The sequence below is a fragment of the Sycon ciliatum genome, chromosome 6 (assembly GCF_964019385.1).
Source record: "Sycon ciliatum chromosome 6, ocSycCili1.1, whole genome shotgun sequence".
NCBI lineage: Eukaryota > Metazoa > Porifera > Calcarea > Leucosolenida > Sycettidae > Sycon > Sycon ciliatum.
In genome coordinates this window covers 10,030,406-10,050,633 of record NC_088648.1, presented here as the reverse complement: position 1 = coordinate 10,050,633, position 20,228 = coordinate 10,030,406, and the positions used below count along the sequence as shown (strand labels likewise).

General features: G+C 47.4%; 1 protein-coding gene across 1 annotated transcript; it reads left to right on the top strand.

The window, feature by feature from the left end:
- Positions 1 to 1,123: 1,123 nt before the first annotated feature.
- LOC135819334 (secretory carrier-associated membrane protein 4-like) lies at positions 1,124 to 16,679 on the top strand. The gene is made up of 10 exons (XM_065332523.1): positions 1,124 to 1,361; positions 4,244 to 4,339; positions 4,876 to 5,025; positions 5,558 to 5,617; positions 6,162 to 6,270; positions 6,899 to 7,027; positions 7,768 to 7,927; positions 8,786 to 8,887; positions 13,646 to 13,766; positions 15,679 to 16,679. Exons 1-10 carry the CDS (start codon positions 1,305 to 1,307, stop codon positions 15,802 to 15,804), a joined length of 1,110 nt encoding a protein of 369 aa, XP_065188595.1. The 5' UTR covers positions 1,124 to 1,304; the 3' UTR covers positions 15,805 to 16,679.
- Positions 16,680 to 20,228: the final 3,549 nt, after the last annotated feature.

Sequence of the window (20,228 nt, the reverse complement as noted above, 5' to 3'; positions counted from 1 at the left end):
AAATTGGTCAAAATGGATTTATCTCGTTTTGCAATGAAGCCCTTCATGTTATGGACTCTTGATAAGGCCACACTTTGTTTTTTCTATGTTTCTCGTCATCGCCCGCGTAGGTTTTCAGAAATTTCGAAGAAAAAAAAAAGTTCATACTACGTACATGTATGAACACTGCACATGCTGCAGCAGCTAAATGTGTCAATCAAAATCGTAAACGTTTGCACCACAGCAGCAAAGGAGCGCTCCGGCTCCCCGTCCTATCTGTCCTCTGCGATGAAGGCTGCCATGACGAAGCTTTCAGTCGTTCACTGCCTGAGCCTCGTGGGTCCCAGGAATACCGTAAATCGGACAAGTTCCGTGGCAACTGGCGTCTGTGGAACGATGTCGTGGGCAGAAAATCCAAGCAATAGACGCGTGGCGAGGAAAAGATGAGCAGCGTGGAGACAAGAGTTTGATCAGCGGACACAAGAACGTTGAAGTAACAAAACCAAAAAAGACCATTGGGAAAGCGTTTGTTGATGCGATAGCAGATAAATGTATGTTTTCTTCGCCATCTCGTATTCATCAAACTTTATACTCTCATTTGTTGCAGTTTGCCTGATATTCGTGGGCTGATGTGATAATGTAGTGCAATCATGTATGGGACTACATGTACATGATTGTACAATGTAGTACTCTATACATTGTATACACACTACACAGTGTCCTGTATGAATCACGCATACCGGTATACCAGGTATACATGTACATGTAAAATGTATACAGTTTTCAGTAGAAATTGTTCTTGTTTTTTCCTTGGCTTTTGTTTTTTTTCCGCCCGCCCGCATACCTTTTGTTAAAATTTGCTGACGAGAAACATAGGAAAAACGTGTGGCCTAATATTAAATAATAAAAAATAAAAAACTCGTCATCACATGTGACATGTGACGTCTGTGGCTAGCTTTCTGTTCTGATATCGATCATATTTTTTTCACACATCCGCTCGCAAGATGATCGATCCATACGTACAGTATTCAGGCCATGCATCAGCATGATCCAGACGTCGACCTACATCGATATCGATCGAGCGCATCACCATCACAGGCTACACAGCATGCTAGCATGATGACAGCGAAGCTCGCAGAGCAAAGAATTTATGACAGCAGTTTTTAGTTGTCCTGGCCTCAGCCTGACTGTTTGTGGTGTATTTCCTCGGCACCTTTCGCACTGTGTTTCCGCCGAGACGAGAGTGCGTAGAGCTCAAGCCATTCTGGGTTGCCCACCAGTGCTGTGGAGTGTCTTCTTCGTGTCGCCACCAAGAGTTGTGAATCATGAGCGGATTCGATAGGAACCCGTTCGCAGAACCAGAAGCTGCCAATCCTTTTGCTGTAAGATTTGTTGTGTGGTCGATTTGCTACTGGATGAGTGCAGTCTTGTGTCTGCTTTTCGCACAAGTAATACCTGATGGGCCCACTGGGAAATTTACTTCATTGGGTTCTATGTCATAGCTCTGATGATGGTGTAGGTCGTAGCTTGTTCAACAAGGCTTGATTGCGAGCGGAAGTGTTTTAGTTTCGAGTGTTTTCTTGCCTAATCACTTCGTTGAAGTGTCATCATGAAAATTTAATATTTGTGTTGAGTACAAGTTTATACGGTAATTGGCTGTGTTCTATTTTCGCCCATCTTTGAGATGTGTGTGTGTAGCATCCACGTACACGAACCTTGCAAGAGGTCAAGGTGCAAACTAACGTCCAGTGATCTAGTGATGCTAGGTAGATGTATGGTATGGGTAGTCGTAGGCCTTCTTATCTTCGTCTCCCGGGATCCCCCGCCTGCGGTAGCCACGTACAAGTAGCATTGCTGTGCCAAGACAATTGGATGTTTAATAAACATGTAATAATGGTGTATTTGTGCTTGTCTGTTTGTCTGTTTGTTTGTGTATAAAAGTCTGAAAGTAGGAGTTTGGTTGTCCCTCTGATCATGAGTACATGATACCCAGAGTGTGCAGCTCTGAGGGGTTGCTGTCACGACGAAATTCCGCGACTGCACCTTTTTAGTTATGTAGTGCGTACAAGCAGGATTCAAGTAGGTCTCTTTCTGCACAACTGGTCTGCAGCTCAGTTGTACGCACTACGCCACTCCCACCTCAGATCTGCGCCGAATATGATGTAATCACGGAATTCCGCCGTGACAGACACCCATAGTAGAAAATGCCCTGGGCTGCACACTCTGCGTTTCATGTACTCTTGCTCTGATCTACTAGTACACTCGGACGTCTCTTATCCGGACGCCTCACGTACGGGCACGTCTCTCTACCGGGCACCTTCAGCTTGAGTTCCTATAGCACAAATGCTTCGAATTTGGGAATTTTGAACTTTTTTCCGTATGTGGAAGTGCTTATTTTTCACCGCCAGCCTATGTAATCCACACATTTTCATCAATGGGTTCCTTTCGTATCCTGAACGTATGCAATACATTCCAAATAAACTTCTTCAAAACTGGTATAATACATGGTAGATGATCTGTGCTGAGATACGGACACATCTGAGATACGGGCAATGCCCAGTCCCAAGGTGCCCGGATAAGCGACGTTCGAGTGCACTCTGCGGCCAGGAATCAGCCGTACAGAGTACAGTAGGTGTGTGCTAGACTACCCAGGCCACACCAGACATGCAGTGGCCGTGTAGGGACTGGGTCACTGTACAACTGACCAGTGTGTGCACACTGCATGCACTACACCCGCCACCGTAATAGCGGGAAATTTTCGGACGGAATTTATTTTCGTACGATTCCGTACACGGCCTCTTTTGTACTAAAATTAATTCTGTACTAAAATTTGTTCATGTGAAATTATACACACTATACATGATGTGTACATCATGAATGGCTGGCTCCCGTTCAGGACTAGAGCGTACCCGTAGTGGCACAGTGCAATTCATAGTACAGCTAGCTAGCCATAACACGCACGCAATGCGTCTTGGCACGTGCGTGCTGCATGCGAACACGTTCGTTTAGCATACAGCACTGTCCGAAAATAAAATCCGTACGAATGGTCGAAATTCGGCTTTGTTCGAAAACATTCCCGTCCAAACATGTCCTGCTGTACAGTACACTGTGTCGGGTTTGTCCATTATGTTTACCTTTGGGAGTGGACACATGAAGCGATTCACTTGTCAGTCTTTCTCAGACCAGCCATCCCCACCAGCACCACCACAATACAGGTTGTCCCTCGTCAATACATAATCTCTGGGACTTGACAAATGTTATGTATTAACGGGGTTTATGTACTAAACGAAAGTGTACATAACTTACATAACTTGCTTGTGTACCGGAATTTTTCACTTTTTTCAACTTTTTTCAACTTTTCTTGCTACCACGACTAGGCAGCGAGATATTCTTGATTCCCTCGATATAACATAAAAATTATGTTTTAACGGTCACAGTTAGCGAAGATTCTACAGTTTACATGATACATGCCCAGCCGCGCCTGTACAGTCAAACGGAAAAAAAACAGAGCTTTGTCGGTTTGTGATGTGCGGTCTGGTTTCTGAGCTAATTGCGTCCAGAAGTAGAAACTAGAACACGATGTGCCTCTACTGGAAGGCCAAAAGACCAACAAATTATGTACTATTGAGGTAGATGACATGCGGGTACGGAGAAATGTTATGTACTAACGGGGTTTATGTACTAACGGGGTTTATGTACTAACGAATTATGTACTAACCGACAAAATTTGTATGGAAGTGACCACGTTTCGTCCGGGACTTGAGATTTCTTATGTACTAACGGGGTTTATGTACTAACCGGACTCGTATTAACGGGGGACGACCTGTATACACACATTATGCTTTGCCATTCAAAACCAGTATCAGCTGATTATCCCTAGCTAGACCTTGCGTGCAGATTGCGGACTGTATGCACCAAACTGCCAACCCAGGCCCCAAGCGTTCAAATCGCTGGGGCCTGGGTTTTGTCTGGGTTTGATTTTGTCCGCGTTATTCTGTGGGGACAGGTATATGTCAGCCATTGGGTGGTGCAATAGCCAATTAAGTCGTCTTTCCAAGATTCCTTTTGAGTCTCTCTCCCCTCTCCCGGGGAGAACCGCGTAACCAGGTTTGCCAGTGAGCATGTGCAAGTATGTGTGTGTGTGTGTGTGTGTGTGTGTGTGTGTGTATAGTCTGTGTGTGCATGCTTTTGTGTGTGTGTGTATGTATGTAGTTATGTACATACATGCTGACCTAAGCTGATCCTAATTTGTTGATTGTGGCAGGATCCAGCTGTAACCCAGTATGCAACAACGAAAACACCAGCGGGGGCTGGTCTAGAAGAATACAATCCCTTTGCTGGTGACGGCGAGATTACATCTGTAAGTGCTTGATGTTCTGCTTTGCCGTGTGTGTGTGTCGGTCTGTCATGTCTGGTGTGTGTGTGTGTGTGTGTGTGTGTGTGTTCGTATGTGTACGTTTGTGTGTGTGTCTCTCATTTACACTCGTACACTGATTCTGTTAGCATTGTTTCAAGAGCTTGCTGGTAAATGGTTTACTCTACACCGCCTGAGCTAATTCCCCTAGGGCATTAGGTGCACTGGCACGCAATCGGGACACTATGAAATTGACTGCGTCAATATGAATAGAATATCAGCATTTGATCCTCTGTCCATGTTATCAAACAGTCTGCAGTGGTGGGGTTGTGGCTCTAAGTGGCTGTGAAACACACGCGTTTCGATTCTTGTACTTGCTGTATGTGAATCTCTCTCTCTCCCTCTCTCTCCCTCTCCCTCTCCCTCTCTCTCTCTCTCTCTCTCTCTCTCTCTCTCTCTCTCTCTCTCTCTCTCTCTCTCTCTCTCTCTCTCTCTCTCTCTCTCTCTCTCTCTCTCTCTCTCTCTCTCTCTCTCTCATCCAGGGCCGATCGTCTGGCACTACAAGTGTAACACCAGTCGTGCAACCACCAGCAGCAGCAGCAGCAACGCTCGAGACTGCTCCTGCCCCTGCTGTGTTACAGCCACCGCCACCTGCATATCAGCCACCACCGGCAGCCCAAGAACCCTTAACTGTACGTGAATACCTGATTTGATGCTACTCTGCTACTCCGCAGCTGTCTTGCTGATTTTTTGTGCTACATTGAAAGTGGAGTAGAGCCTACCTCCAAGGGACATACCACTCTGTGCATGCACTATCTAGCCCAGTTGCTGTCCTAGGTCAAATGGCTGGTATACCGAAATGCATGGTCCTGAAAAAATGCTTTATGTCTGTTGTGAAGAGTATGTCATACTCTTTGCATCAGACATAAAGCAAAGAGTGTGACATACTCTTTGCAACATTGTTGTACGTGGCAAGTGCTCTGCCTGCTTGCTAGTTTGTATGTGTGGTTGTGTAAGTGTGTACATGTGTGCATGTGTGTGTGTGCATGCGTGTGTGCATGCGTGTGCGTATGTGTGTGTGTATGTGTGTGTGTGCACGCGCGTGCGTATGTGTGTATGTGTGTGTGTGCACGCGCGTGTGTATGTGCGTGTGTGTATGTGCGCGTGTGTGTGTCGGCCGTTGGGCGGTTCATTAACCACCCGTGTCTCTGCTTTTCTGTGTAGTTCCCTGGTGAAAATAGCGGACAGACAACTCCACTGCAAGCGGCCACTGCAAATGACACGGTAAGTTCAAACTATTTTCGAATCACTTGACATGGTTCAACGGCTTACGCTGGCAAGCTGTGCACAGTGACCAGCAGTGAGTTGAACCCAAAGCACGGCTGCGTACAACCCTGCATCTTCCGTGCACAGGTGCAAGTAGTGTATACGGGTTTATCATGTGATGTGAAGTTCTGCCCCCGCAGACCCCATAGCTGGAGTTGCACACTCTCTTGGGGATTATGTACTCTTGATAGCCACCACCCTTCTACTGCCTATATAGAAACTACCGTATTTCCCTGAATATAAGTCGCACCTTTTCACACTAAAACTCAAGGGCAAAAGTGGGTTGCTACTTACAATTGGGCTCGACTTACTGCTGAAGTGAACATGCTGAAACAATATGGCTCAAACCTGAAAATGGGTGTGCGACTTATAATCGGGGAAGTTCGGTAGGTATAAGCAATGTGCCATACTGCATGTTTATTGTGCTTGGAGGTGTGGTTCACTAAAGTGTACCGTACGTGTATTCTGCTTGTGTGGTGTTGCTACTGCTGTGAATGGGCAGGGTGCTCAAAGCACTCCTACCCTATCAGCCACTGGTACAGGCACCGCTGCTACCGAGACCACTAGTGAGACCGTCCAGCTTAGCGCTGCTCAGCAACTGGAGCTAGCCCGTAAGTCATTTCTATGTGTTGAGAGGTATTTCTCCCCCTTTATCCTGTGCAATTCTTCCTCCCCCACTGTCTCTCTGCCTCTCTCTCTCTCTCTCTCTCTCTCTCTCTCTCTCTCTCTCTCTCTCTCTCTCTCTCTCTCTCTCTCTCTCTCTCTCTCTCTCTCTCTCTCTCTCTCGATACATGTATTGTATTGACGCAAGTTGTCTGAGGATGCACTGTGGATTTGACATCTCCATTCTCCAATCCTGTCCAGGCTAGACCAGCCTTACAGTGCATGCATTGCCGGTATGCACAGTGCACTATGCCTTTACCACCCATGACAACACTGTACACGTGTAGCAATGCCGTTCTGTATAGCCCCATTGCGCAATGGCATAGTTTAGTACCAGGAGCACCTGCCGGATGGCTATGTAGGGGGCTGAACAGTCCATTCATGACGCCAATGTATGTATGTTCATTACTCATACATTCCGTATTTGACCATATGCATTAGGTTCATTGTAGATTCGGACAGTGGATAATTCAAGCTCATGGCCATGCCACTCTGGACATTGTGACGTCCTTGATTTTTTGGTTGACAACTCTTTGCTTACATACATATGCTATGTTCTGTGTTGTGTTGGCATAGGTCGCGATCCAAACTTCCCCCCTCTGCCCAGTTGCTGCCCTGTGAAACCATGCTTCTATCACAATATTCAACTGGAGATCCCGTCACGTGATGCTAAGCTTGTCAGGACCCTGTTCATCTACTGGGAAGGTGTGTACTCAGCTGATGCTGTGGCTAATGAGCTGATGCTGTGTGTACTCAGCTGATGCCGGGGGGGGGGGGGGGGGGTTCTGAGCTGATGCTGTGTGTGGGGGGGGGGGGTGGGGGCTGAGCTGATGCTGTGTGTACTCGGCTGATGCGGGGGGGGTTCTGAGCTGATGCTGATGGGGGGGGGGGGGGGGGCTGAGCTGATGCTGTGTGTACTCAGCTGATGCCGGGGGGGGGGGGGGGGGAGGTTCTGAGCTGATGCTGTTGGGAGCTGAGCTGATGCTGTGGCTTACTAATGCATGTATTGTACAGTGAAACAGTTTAGGAGAATTATGTTACTGTAAGAGTTGAAAGTGTGGCGAGTCTAAAGTTTAACGATTTGCAAAAATGACCCACTTATTAGCAGGTACAAAGTTTAACGACCATTCCATCACACCTGTTTTCTATTTCTCTAGTACAGAGGAGGAGAGAAGGCATAACATACGTGTAACGTTTCTGAAGTTAACGATGGATTCTTTCTAGTTCTTTATAGTTTAACTCTAACAGTATATTGTATGCCAGTGCAGGCCTGTGCTGATATGCTATCCTCGAGCTAACCTTGCACGTTTTATGTGCGCTGCTGGGTGTGTATGGGTGTGTGTGTGTGTGTGTGTGTGTGTGTGTGTGTGTGTGTGTGTGTGTGTGTGTGTGTATGTGATGGTACATGGTGCTGCGTGTGTGTGCGCTGTGTGTATCCTGTACAGCTGTTGTCTTCACCTACTTCTACAACATGATTGCACTACTCGTGCTGTTTGCCGACACTGGCGACTTTGGCAGTGACTTTGGCTTCGCGGTTCTCTGGTTCATTCTCTACTCGCCATGCTCCTTTATATGCTGGTATCACTGTGCCTACAGGGCTTTCAAGTAAGTTCTCTCTTTGCCATACTGTACTGTCGGTCGCCGAAGAACTGGGTAGTCAGTCTCCTAGCCTAGACCGTTCTTATTTTCATGTACAGTCAGACCTCGCTTATCCGGTCCTCTTTTATCCGGATCCCTCGCCATCCGGAAGAAAATCGTTGGTTACCGATTTACAGCATATGTCATGCAGACATACAGTATGTATGTTTGATTATCCGGCTCCCTGGCCTATCCGGATATTTTTGTGGAGAACGGATGTGTGCGGTTATGCGAGGTCTGACTGTATCACAGCCTATGCACAGTTTGAGCCACCATGTATACGTTGGTATGCTGTGCTGATGAAATTCTAGCCTGGTTGTTGTTCGGCGCCCAACACTACTGTAGCCCAGTGTCTATACAATGCTATAAGCCCGTGTCTGGTGGCATGCGGATTCTAATGATGTGCTTGGAAAGGAGCAAGTTATTCGCTGCGACTCTTTTGAGTTTCGTGCCCAAAGCTATCATCTGTCAGCAGCACTAGCTCGGGGTTGAGCAGCAACTGACTTCTCGGCATGTTGTTGTGTTGTAGCACTATGTCTATGATGACATTGCTATCTACCTGTGTGCATACAAGTACTTTGATTTATGAGTGATGTGCGCATGTGTCTGCACTACAGGTACTTCCACTTTTGAAATGTATGCATGCCAGCACTGCGCTGAATATGAATTCCTCTCCCCCCACCCTGGGCTTGACTGAAACCTGTGCAAGGTGTTCACTCATTGCTCCTGTTCTGTGTGTGTGTGTGTGTGGCTGTGCGTGGTGTGTGTGGCTGTGTGGCTGTGCATGTGTGGCTGTGCGTGCGTGTTTGTTTGCATTGAGTGCAGGTCGGATAGCTCTCTTCGCTTCATGATCTTTTTCGTAACGTTCTTCTGCCAGTGTGTGTACAATGTTGTTCAGTCGGTCGGCTTCATTGGCAGTGGAGGCTGGTAAGTGCACGACCGATAGTATTGCTACCTGGGCTGGGCTTGGTTGTCCACGCAGTTCAAACATGTTGTTCGTCTTGGTTGACATAGCACCAGAGTACATAAACTGCCAAACGTGTGCAGTTTGTGCACCTCTCGATACCCTTTCTATGGGGTCCGTCGACAGCGAAAACTCACATCATGCCGTGTAGTGTTGCTGTTGTACGTTCTGAGTCCGGTTTTAGTGACAAGTGGAGTTGCACAAGTAGCACTCCCTGACAGAAATCCACTCAGCGTATGCGAGTCATCAGCATGATCATGGCAGGCACTTGGACTGCGCGCACGCTAGCCTTCGGTGTACGTTGTACAAATCGTACTCGGGAACACGTGATGTGAGTTTTCGCCGCCGGCGACCCTGTATGCAGAGTATGCAGAGTTGCACACTCTTGGGAGCTTACTGTAAAACACGATATTTTCGGTGTAACTTTAATTTCGGTGATTTCGGTAGAGAAAGCAGGCACCAAAATTTAGATTACACTTATAAGGCACCGCTTTAGGAGCTGCATCTGCGCCTTGATCCTTGAAGGGTGGTGGCGTTCCTACGGATGCGGAAAACCCTGCTTCCAGCCGAGTCTCACGCGAACCGTGAAAAAAAATATAAAAAACTTTTATAAGGCACCAGAGAATGCACTGTATGTGAATGGAATTCTGGTCACCTAATTCTACATTACACCTGAAATCTGGCAGGTCCCGGGCACCGAAATTTAATGCACCTAATGTGACATGTTATAGAGTACAGGTCGTCCCTCGTTAATACATAATCTCTGGGACTTGACAAATGTTATGTATTAACGGGGTTTATGTACTAAACGAAAGTGTACATAACTTGCTTGTGTACCGGAATTTTTCACTTTTTTCAACTTTTCTGAGTGTTTCTTGCTACCACGACTAGGCAGCGAGATATTCTTGATTCCCTCGATATAACATAAAAATTATGTTATAACGGTCACAGTTAGCGAAGATTCTACAGTTTACATGATACATGCCCAGCCGCGCCTGTACAGTCAAACGGAAAAAAACAGAGCTTTGTCGGTTTGTGATGTGCGGTCTGGTTTCTGAGCTAATTGCGTCCAGAAGTAGAAACTAGAACACGATGTGCCTCTACTGGAAGGCCAAAAGACCAACAAATTATGTACTATTGAGGTAGATGACATGCGGGTACGGAGAAATGTTATGTACTAACGGGGTTTATGTACTAACGAATTATGTACTAACCGACAAAATTTGTATGGAAGTGACCACGTTTCGTCCGGGACTTGAGATTTCTTATGTACTAACGGGGTTTATGTACTAACCGGACTCGTATTAACGGGGGACGACCTGTACTGTAGTTTCACAAATTTTCGGTTGGGCCTGTTGAATGCATTACTTGCGTCCGCCAGGAGGAGGCATTTCATGTCCTCGGATTGGAGCATCGCTATTGTTGTGTGGATAGTCACTTCTACTGTGTCCTCGTGCCTTTGAAGAGTTAACTGTGCCTGCTGTGTGCTGGATATGGTCGCTGGTGATCGTCAGGATAGCTTTCCCGATGATGCGGTGAAGGACTTCGCAGATGCCGATTGTTCGAACAGCAGGCAGCTTGTCCAGTCTGACTTGACGGCAGGAGATGAGGGCGTATAGGGCAGTGGCCACTTTGCACCCGCACTGGGCCTTAGTGCGTCAGGAGTGGATGAACCAGCCTCACTGAGTGGCACAGCCTTGTGTTTCTATGATCTGCGTGAGGTTGGATGCACCCTGGCATGGTCAGTGCAGAAATTGTCACCACAATCCATACAAACAGCTACTGCTACAGTATCCTCAGCACACTCATCACACCGTTTCTTTTGCACTGTGGCAGTAGCCTCACCTGCATCGCTGGACAACACATCACTGTCTGGCAGGTACAAGTTGTAGCTACTCGCAGTGTCTTTGAAGGCACGGTTGCTTGGGGCACCTCTTAGCCTCGGCTGGTAACAAATTCCATGCCACACTAGCACGGAGTGTAACGAATTCCGGGGATTTCCATGCCACACTAGCACGGAGTGTAACGAATTCCTGGGATTTCCATTGCACACTAGCACGGAGTGTGATACAAACTACAACCAGCTAGTCCTGGTAGGATTGGCTGCTGCTGCTGTGCTTCTAACCGATGCTGCGTTCTGACAGGTACTTTGCTCAACGTCCGCACTTGGCTTCTTCAATTTTTTCGGACTTCTGGGCACAGTTTTACGTCGTGTCCGGGACCAATCTATGACGACGACTGACGAGAGACGGGAGAGACGATTCATGAGGGACGATGGCGACGGGCGAACTGCTTGACGACTGACGAAAGGACGTTTAATAGCGGTTTCACACTCACGTTTATTTTCACGTTTTAGGAGTTGAAAACGTAGCTCTTCGCGGCCATGCATTCACACTTACACTTTTCTCCCACGTTTTGCAGCAGTTCCCATGGAGATAAGCATTGCGTCATCATCCATAGCACGTACACCCGTGCAGGAAAGTGGTGAAATTTTGAATTTGAGTATCTTGACGCAACATCAACGCGAGATGGAGCTGAAGAATTTCAAGTGAAGCTGCAGAGAAAAATGGACACTGCTGTGCAGGCATCCCACCCTGTTTGCTCCCTCCCCTTCTTCTTCAGTGAGTCTATCTTGTTTCGCACCTCGTTCGCTGTGAACTGCTTTTCATTCTGAATCTTCTCGAGGCGGAAGTTGAGGATTTCAACAGCTCACTTTTCCTTGGACTGCCGGCTTTTCATCATCTTGTCTGTTGACGACATTAGCTCACTCCAAGCCTCTAGGAGCATGGCTTCCATTGTCTCGTCAACTGTCTTGCAAGGCATGTCGACAAGATCGCAGGAGATAGAAATCACAATTACCAGGTTTTGACAAGAAGTGGTATGAGAAAGAAGCCTCGTGTCGACTGCGAGTATAATTATGTAGGTGAAATCCTCTCAGCCGCCACGTGTCAGCTCCATTGGATTTCCCCGCCAAATAGTTTCCTGGACGATGATTGGTTCACATGATTGCCGAAACTCAAGAAGACAAATATCATAGCCGTAAACGAAATCGTGACCGTGGCCTGTGCCACGTCTACGTTTCCCGTTTTCCCGTTTACGTTTCGGGAAAACCCCCAAAAGAGTCGGTCGTTGCTATGATACTTTGCCGTAGCGTGAAAATAAATGTGAGTGTGAAACCCCTATAAGAGATGGCATCGGAAACTGGGAGCGAAGGCCACGCAGGACGAATCTAGAATGCTACAGGATATAACGATTTCTACCACCCCTGCGTTGTATCTGGACTTTCTTCATCTGCTCCCAGCCCCGTGCCATCTCCACACTCAGACAGTGGACGACGAGATAACTACATTTGAAAGACTATATTTGTGACAAGACGACGGAAACACAACTAGACATGACAAACTCAAGACGAAGCAGTGCCTGTTTGCTATGCAACGTTTGGCCAGGCAGGCTTGTGAAGCCTGTCTCGAATCCACTGTTAATGTTATCAATATTCAATCTTGTCTCTTCCCATCAAGTGTTCTCGTGGACACTAAATAGCAGACTAGGACACAGGGAAGAGTCGGTATGATTTGCTAACTCGTTTACTGGCTGGCTGCCTTTGCTAGCGTGGTTGTGCGGAACGGTTGATGCTGGTAGTAGTGCTATTTGAATGTTGAAAGCTGTGTGCCATCATTCGATGGTGAACACTGCAGGGTGGCACGTGAGCTGCATATGCTGGTTATGTTAGACGAGCAATCCACTAATGTCCATTGTCCGTTAATCATTGTGTGGCATGCGTGCACTCCATGCGTGCACGGGCTTATTGTATTCGTCAATACGAGAATGGCTCCCAGCTCACTATACAGTACTAGTAAACTGTTTGTTGCATGTCACGTTACTGCAACCATGCCGACAGCCAATCAACGACCTTAGAGAGCGTGTAATATTAATTTTGCCAATAGTGGCATGCTCCGCTCAAGTGGTTGTGCCGATATGGAATGTTTGCACACAACCAGAAATCACGATCAATGTTCAGACACTTGGAATGCCTGGTTAATGTGGTGGTAAAGACGCACCTGGCAATATGACGGTAAATACACGCCTGCCCACACACGCTTTCTAGGCTGCAAAGTTCTGGCACAGAGCTCTCCTTCTCACCACCGCCACCATCAATTCGCGCCTGGCGCCTAGTCGATGCAGGGTTGGCGGTATTCGACTTAGCAGGCTGGTACATCAGGTAGCGCATGGCACATAGAAGATAACACAGCAACGACATACGTGTAGCTCGATTGCGACGTACGTTTCGTCCCCGGTGGACTCATCAGGCAATCTTCTTCTTGGATGTGTTCATACGGAGCTTGGCTCGGGAGAATGAAGATGATGAAGGGCAGGCGTGTATTTACCGCCATATTGCCAGGTGTGTCTTTACCACCATACTAATCATCCATCAGTATAGCTGCAGTGGTACCTCCCCCCCCCCCCCCCCCCGGCTTCCAATCGAGTGAGTGAGTACATATGGGAAAACTTCCTTTTTTCTGGAAATGTATGGAAAGTTGGAAAGCAATGGAAACCAGTACGTAAGACCACTTTCTGTGCATACATTGCAACGCTGTGCGTTTTGTCGTGTTTGCTGTGTGTGCGTGCGTGTGTATGCGTGCGTGCGTGCGTGTGTGTGTGTGTGTGTGTGTGTGTGTGTGTGTGTGTGTGTGTGTGTGTGTTTGGTGCACACGTGTATGCAGTGGTCTGATTGTTGCACTGAAGGGCAAGAAGGACGCCCACGCCGTCGTCTTCTTCATGGCAATTGCAGCCTTTATCCTGTGGGTGCTGATGTCCGCTATTGGCTCCTACATGCTAATCCGGGTATGTTTATAACACGTTGGGTTTGCTATGGCGGGCGGCATGCACTGAATGTGCACCCGGTGCACATTCAGTGGAATAAAGTCTGGGTGTGTGTGTGTGTGTGTGCGTGCGTGTGTGTGTGTGTGTGTGAAAGAAAAAAAATGGAAAAATGGAAAATAGGGATTCACTGGCCAGAAAAAGTCACTTCAATCAGCTGTGTGGTGGATACCAGGCTAAAAATAGTGGCGGTCAATTCATCAGCCTTGCAAGCTGTTGAATGGTGTAATCCCAGCACAAGTTGCTATGTCTAACATAGCTGTTCGCTATCATCGCTTCCGCGATGGGCAGGTCTGAGGTCTGAGGTGTGTGTGTGTGTGTGGTACATGGTGTGTGTGTGTGTGTGTGTGTGTGTGTGTGTGGTACATGGTATGTGTGTGTGTGTGTGTGTGTGTGCGTGAATGGTAAGTTGTAGTGGATATTGTTTTTGCACCGTTTACTACACAGTACAGTTGGTCCTTAAATCGTGAATAACACACTGTGTTGTGGTGCTGTAAACGTATAGACAATAGAGAGGTTAAGATGCACGGTATTTCTCACGTGACGCCAAAGTTCAGCTCGCGCTATTTGGCTCGCGCGTCCAAAAGCAACGTCGAGTGACCTGCAGCTCACGTCGAAATTTGGAGTTTTACGCCAAATTTGATGTCAAATTGCGCGTCCCGTCGGAAATACAGTAGAGTCTACTCAGTTGACCTACTATAGCGTTACCAGGCAATCTTGCCCCTGTCTAATAGCTCTGTTGCTGGTCAAGTGTGTGGCCGTGTGTGGCCCTGTTTTGCTCTATGTTGGGTGGATAATGTTTGTTTGGTATATCTTGGTGGTGTATTTGTCGTGTTTGATCTTAATAGGGGCCGTCCGTAAATATCGATGTTTTTTTAGAGACGATATTGGTGCTTCTCTCCCTTGACCCCCCCCCCTCCCCCCAGAAAACGCACATGTACATCTAGATCATGGAATCAATATTTTTGGATGCTCATTTTTTTTCCTTTTTTTGTCAATAATATGAACCCAAGATGGCAAGTTTGCAGTATTTATATGGTCTAATTGAGAAGGAGAGCATTATGACTTTTTTGGTCGCCGTCGAGAACACTTGTGGCCAGCAGCCTTCTTGTGCTGCATTAGCCCATAGTAGGTGGTGAAGGCTAAGCCACAAGTAGAAGCACCATCCAAATACGAGCACACATGCTCCTTCTGCTGCCTGGATGTAGTGCCTTCACTGCTATGACTCAGGCGGTTGTGGCGAAGCTTATCAGCCGCTGACAAGAAGACATACTTGCAGTGCTCGCATCGCTCCGTTGTACCATTCTCAGCGTCTGTGCCAGCTTGGCGATGGATAAACTGGTCTGCCGGTGCAGCCTTTGCCAAGCGCAAAGTGCCATCCAAGACCATCTGCAGGGATTTTTTTTTCAAATCCTTGTTCAGACAGTGAAGACTGGAAACTCTTGTGGAGTTCGTCCGTGTTTGTTCGCACTGCCTCTACGTCTTGAAAAAGGTCTCCTGCAGGCACCGTTCGGCCGATTTCCACAATCAATAACTCATTCTTTTGCTCTTGAAATTCGCCATGGGCGTACAGCTTCCAATTTTTGATTTTGTTCTTGTGTCGCGAGTTTTAGCTCCACGAACGGAAGCTGGTTTCACATTTCTTGTATAGCCATTTAGACGTCCGCGTGCAGGGATCGGCGAAACTTCAGATATTTACATCGATATTTTTCTGATGCTCGAAAAGACGCACATGGCTCAAACCCCCTCCCCCCCCCCCCCCCCCAGACGCACCAATATCGTCTCTAAAAAAACATCGATATTTACGGACGGCCCCTTATACATTTAAATCTGGTGGATATGGTTGTTGTGTGTTTTGTGCCGCGTGGCATCACAGATCCACCGCTACTACCGCACGTCGGGCCACTCCATGCAGCGAGTGCAGAGCGAGGCCGGCTCAGCGCTGGCGCAGAACGAAGGCGTGCGAAGTGCCGTCATCTCGGGCGTGAAGGCATCCTTATAGACGGTGGTCTGATCGCGTGCGTGTATTTGTTTCTTCTACCTTGGCCCGAATGGTGCATGATGGCAAAACCGGTATTGTCAGTCGTTGCGATTGTGACCTATGGCTATGGTTGTCTCAGATCACACCCATTGTGGACCTTGACATTGTATTGAGAAATCCTGGTGAATATTAGCACCTGCACTTGACAGTTGCGCGCTGGTATACGCATACAGACGATGACGACGATCGGATCATGCCCATCCGGGGCACACGTTTTTTTGTACGTGCCCTAGCATCTTGGTGTATATTACTATTTTTCCGTGTGTGTGTGCGTGCGTGCGTGTGTGTGTGCGCGAGTGCTAGTGTGTGTGTGTGGCCTTACAGATTCTGGATTTCATGAGCAGAACCCAGGAGTATACCTGTAGCTATCAAAGTGGTATGACTGTTTCTATTTGAATTACCGATAACTATCACCTCTTCAGACGTATTTATTTGTAGAATATACAGTAAGCTAAATATCATTTAGTTCGTTCGCATCATGCATTGGTGTTTGCCACCGGTGCCCAACCTTTACTTACAGTCGCATTGTGTAGCATTCTTTGCTCTGCTCGGTTGGATTTTGTTCCTTGTAAAGGCATGTGAATGCCCCAGCTCTGATGTCCAACCACTCTACTTTGCTCAACTATATTTTACCCTCCCCCCCCCCTCTCTAGACTCTCTCTCTCTCTCTCTCTCCCCCTCCCCCCCCCCCCTCCCGCCTCTTCACAATTGTGTTTCTTATCAGACATGTATCGGCTTTTTTGTCTACTCTAGAGAGCTACTAGCATCTGCGTTTCTCCTGACTTGTGTCAGGTTTCATTTGCAGCGGCTCCAATTTCAAACAACAGACGACTGTATGAGAGGTTGCCTGTATCATGACTGTGTGTATTATACTCATGCCAAGAGTATATAAGTATGTTTACTCTTGCCAAGAGTACATACCCCCCCCCCCCCCCCCCAGAGTGTGTAACGCCTGATCCAGCTCTGCACAGGGTCTTGATCGAGCGTACTTGGATCTCCTGATGTCATGCGTACACTTCACACCACCGCAAGGCCTGTCTCGAGGCAGGGCACCGTTGTTTGATCCGAGAGTACCCGAAACTTCCCGGGTTCCCCTCTGATGTGTGCGGTACTAATTATGACGCAAAGATCCGATTACGCTCGACCAATGCCCTATGCAGAGCTGGATCAGGTGTTGCACACTCTGGGGGGTTATGTACTCTTTTATTGCTCTTGCTCATACATACTACTACTAGTACTAGACTGGTTATTAAAGGGGAAGTTAAGGCAAAAATTAAAATTTCACCAGTTGTAGTCTTCGGGGTGCTGAGTCGAATGGTCTTGGTCCGAGGAAGCTGAGACGCTCCCTTCCTACTTGAATCCCAATCGAACTCGCGCACTTCCACCGAAACTGGGTGACTGCGCCCTACGAGATGGGGATTTGTATGTAAAATGTCACTAAAAGCGCCATTTCGTTCTTATAAAAGCACGGATGACCGCGATTGGCCCATATGTTGTAGTCTTTTGGACGCTGAGTCGACTGGTTTTGGTCCGAAAAGGCTGCGATGCAGCGTTCCTCCTTTATTCCCAATCGAACATGGTTGAACAAGCGGTCACGTGCTGCTGCGTACGCCAGTCACCTGGTCACCGTGCCTGCAGGGTAGGCCTAGCCCAAATTTGCTCGGGGCGCTTCGATATTTTGCCGGCAAATTTTGCCCGAGTACTTTCCATATTTTGCTTGGCATTGCCTTTCGTTTCCGATATTTTGCTCCATTTTGCTCCTGCTTTGTGGCAAAAATGGCTTCGAATGAACCATCTACTTTGGTAAAAGTGGATGGTGACTCTAATGAGGAAAGCAAAACCTATAATGGTGTCAGTATTACGGATTTTGTAGCATGATTTCAAATTTATGTACCGCTGACAACCTGCATGAGCTACTTCAGCACGGCGTTGGCCCAATGAAACCATAGAAATTTGAATAAAATTGCCAAAACACACCCGGATCCTCTGAAGATTCGATATTTTGCTCGGAATTTGCCAGCAATTTCTTTTCGTGGGAAATTTCGATATTTTGCTGGAAGCATTGCCGGCAAATTTGGGCTAGGCCTACTGCAGGGTACAACTTACTAGCCTGTTTGACCTTTTTTGGGTGCAGTCCTGTCACTCGAATTGAACCTTGGTGTGAAAGTTGTCACCTGCTAGCTGGCGTGGTGACCAGGTGATTTGGGCACCCATGAGCACGTGACCGCTTCTTCAACCACGTTCGATTGGGAATAAAGGAGGAACGCTGCATCGCAGCCTTTTCGGACCAAAACCAGTCGACTCAGCGTCCAAAAGACTACAACATATGGGCCAATCGCGGTCATCCGTGCTTTTATAAGAACGAAATGGTGCTTTTAGTGACATTTTGCATACAAATCCCCATCTAGTAGGGCGCAGTCACCCAGTTTCGGTGGAAGTGCGCGAGTTCGATTGGGATTCAAGTAGGAAGGGAGCGTCTCAGCTTTCTCGGACCAAGACCATTCGACTCAGCACCCCGAAGACTACAACTGGTGAAAATTAAATTTTTGCCTTAACTTCCCCTTTAACATTACACTCTTGGTTACATGTACTGAAGTACCGATACATGCGAATACCTATCTTATTATTATTATTATTATTATTATTATTATTATTATTATTATCAAATTTTTGATAGGGCAATCCCCACAGGCCTAAGGCCTTCTTACAGGGTACCCTAGAAATGAAAGTACTGAATTACGGAATAGATGCAGGGAAGAGCATAAGCGGACTGCAGCAGGGAGGGCATTCCAACGGTCGGAACCGATGAAAGAAACTGAAAAGAGACCGAAACGAGTTTTAGCCTTGGGTAGAGTCACAGACGAAGATACCTGGGAGCGAGTGCAGGAATTGGTACGAGTAGAAGTAGAACGAAGGCAAAAGCAATCAGTAAGGAGAGTAGTAGTTACCTGATTCAGGACACGAAACACTAAGATATAGAGTTTGAACTGATAGCGCACAGACAAAGGGAGAATGTGATGGCGTGCATTAATAAGGGATACGTCAGAAAAACGAGGCATACTGAACACAATGCGTAGAGCTCTATTACTAAGACGGACTAGACGGTCATGCAGAGTTACTGACAAGCAGTGAGCAAATGAGTTGCTCCCATACTCGAGTACTGTCTGAATGGAACAAATGTAAAATGCACGCTTTGCAGTTACCGTCATGTGATCTCGGACCTTTCTGAACATGGCTAACTTACTTCCAACTTTCCGCTCTAGTTGCCTAACGTGCTCTCCAAAGGAGAGATGTTCGTCGAGTATAATGCCAAGGTATCGAATGTGTGCACTAGGGTTGATTGTGACCTCACCCAGCTGTAGAGCCACGCTAGGGTCAAGGGGCTTGCACTTTGACCTGAACACGACAAACTGCGTCTTGGAAGGATTCAGCAGTAAGCCTCTGGCCGCCAAGAACTCTTTCACTTTCACAATGTCTTCTGTCAACTCCTTGCACAATTGTTTGACGTTCTTGCCAGCTTTGTACAGGGAGACGTCGTCCGCGTACTGTCGAGCCTTGCAGTGCTGGGGTACAGATGGGAGCTTTCTGACTGACAGATTGAAGAGAGAGGGCCCCAAGACGGAGCCTTGCGGAACCCCCCTGTTGCTGCTATATGTAAGGCCTTGCTGTGTCTTGGTGACCACACGTTGCTTCCTGTGGGTAAGGTAGCTACAGAACCACTGCAAGGCAGTACCACCGACACCGATCTCCAGAAGTTCACTCAGTAGAACTTCATGACTAACTGTGTCGAATGCCTTAGACATGTCTAGAAAGGCAGCTACGACATAATCACCATTGTCCAAGGAGAGCATCCAGTCGTTGATCACGGGAGTGAGCAAGTCCTCGCAGGAGTGGCCTCTGCGGTAGGCAAATTGCTCAGCAGGTAGGGGTAACAGTGGTGGTGGTGCATTATAGATATAGTACATTAGTTGGTCGTGTACAATATGTTCCAGTAGCTTAGACATGTGGGACAGGAGTGATATTGGTCTATAGTTGGATGGGACTGACTTATCTCCACGCTTGTAGATAGGCCGCACGTTTGCTAGTTTGTATGTCGATGGAAAATCGCCAGACGTAAGAGACTTGGTAAATAGTTTGGCTAAAGATGGGGCGATCTCATCTTTGATGAGCTTGTAGGCCTGGGCGGGGATGTTATCAGGTCCCGTGGCTTTACGACTGTTCATTCTCTGGATATGGAGTTGGACTTGTGGAACAGTGACTGGTGTGAACTGTGTCAGGGAGTATTCCGATACAGGGCCATTAGGAGTGCGTAGTGTACTGCCAGAAAGTGATGTATCGTTGACAACGTCTGTAAATGTCTTTGTGATGTCGGCTACTTCGGCAGC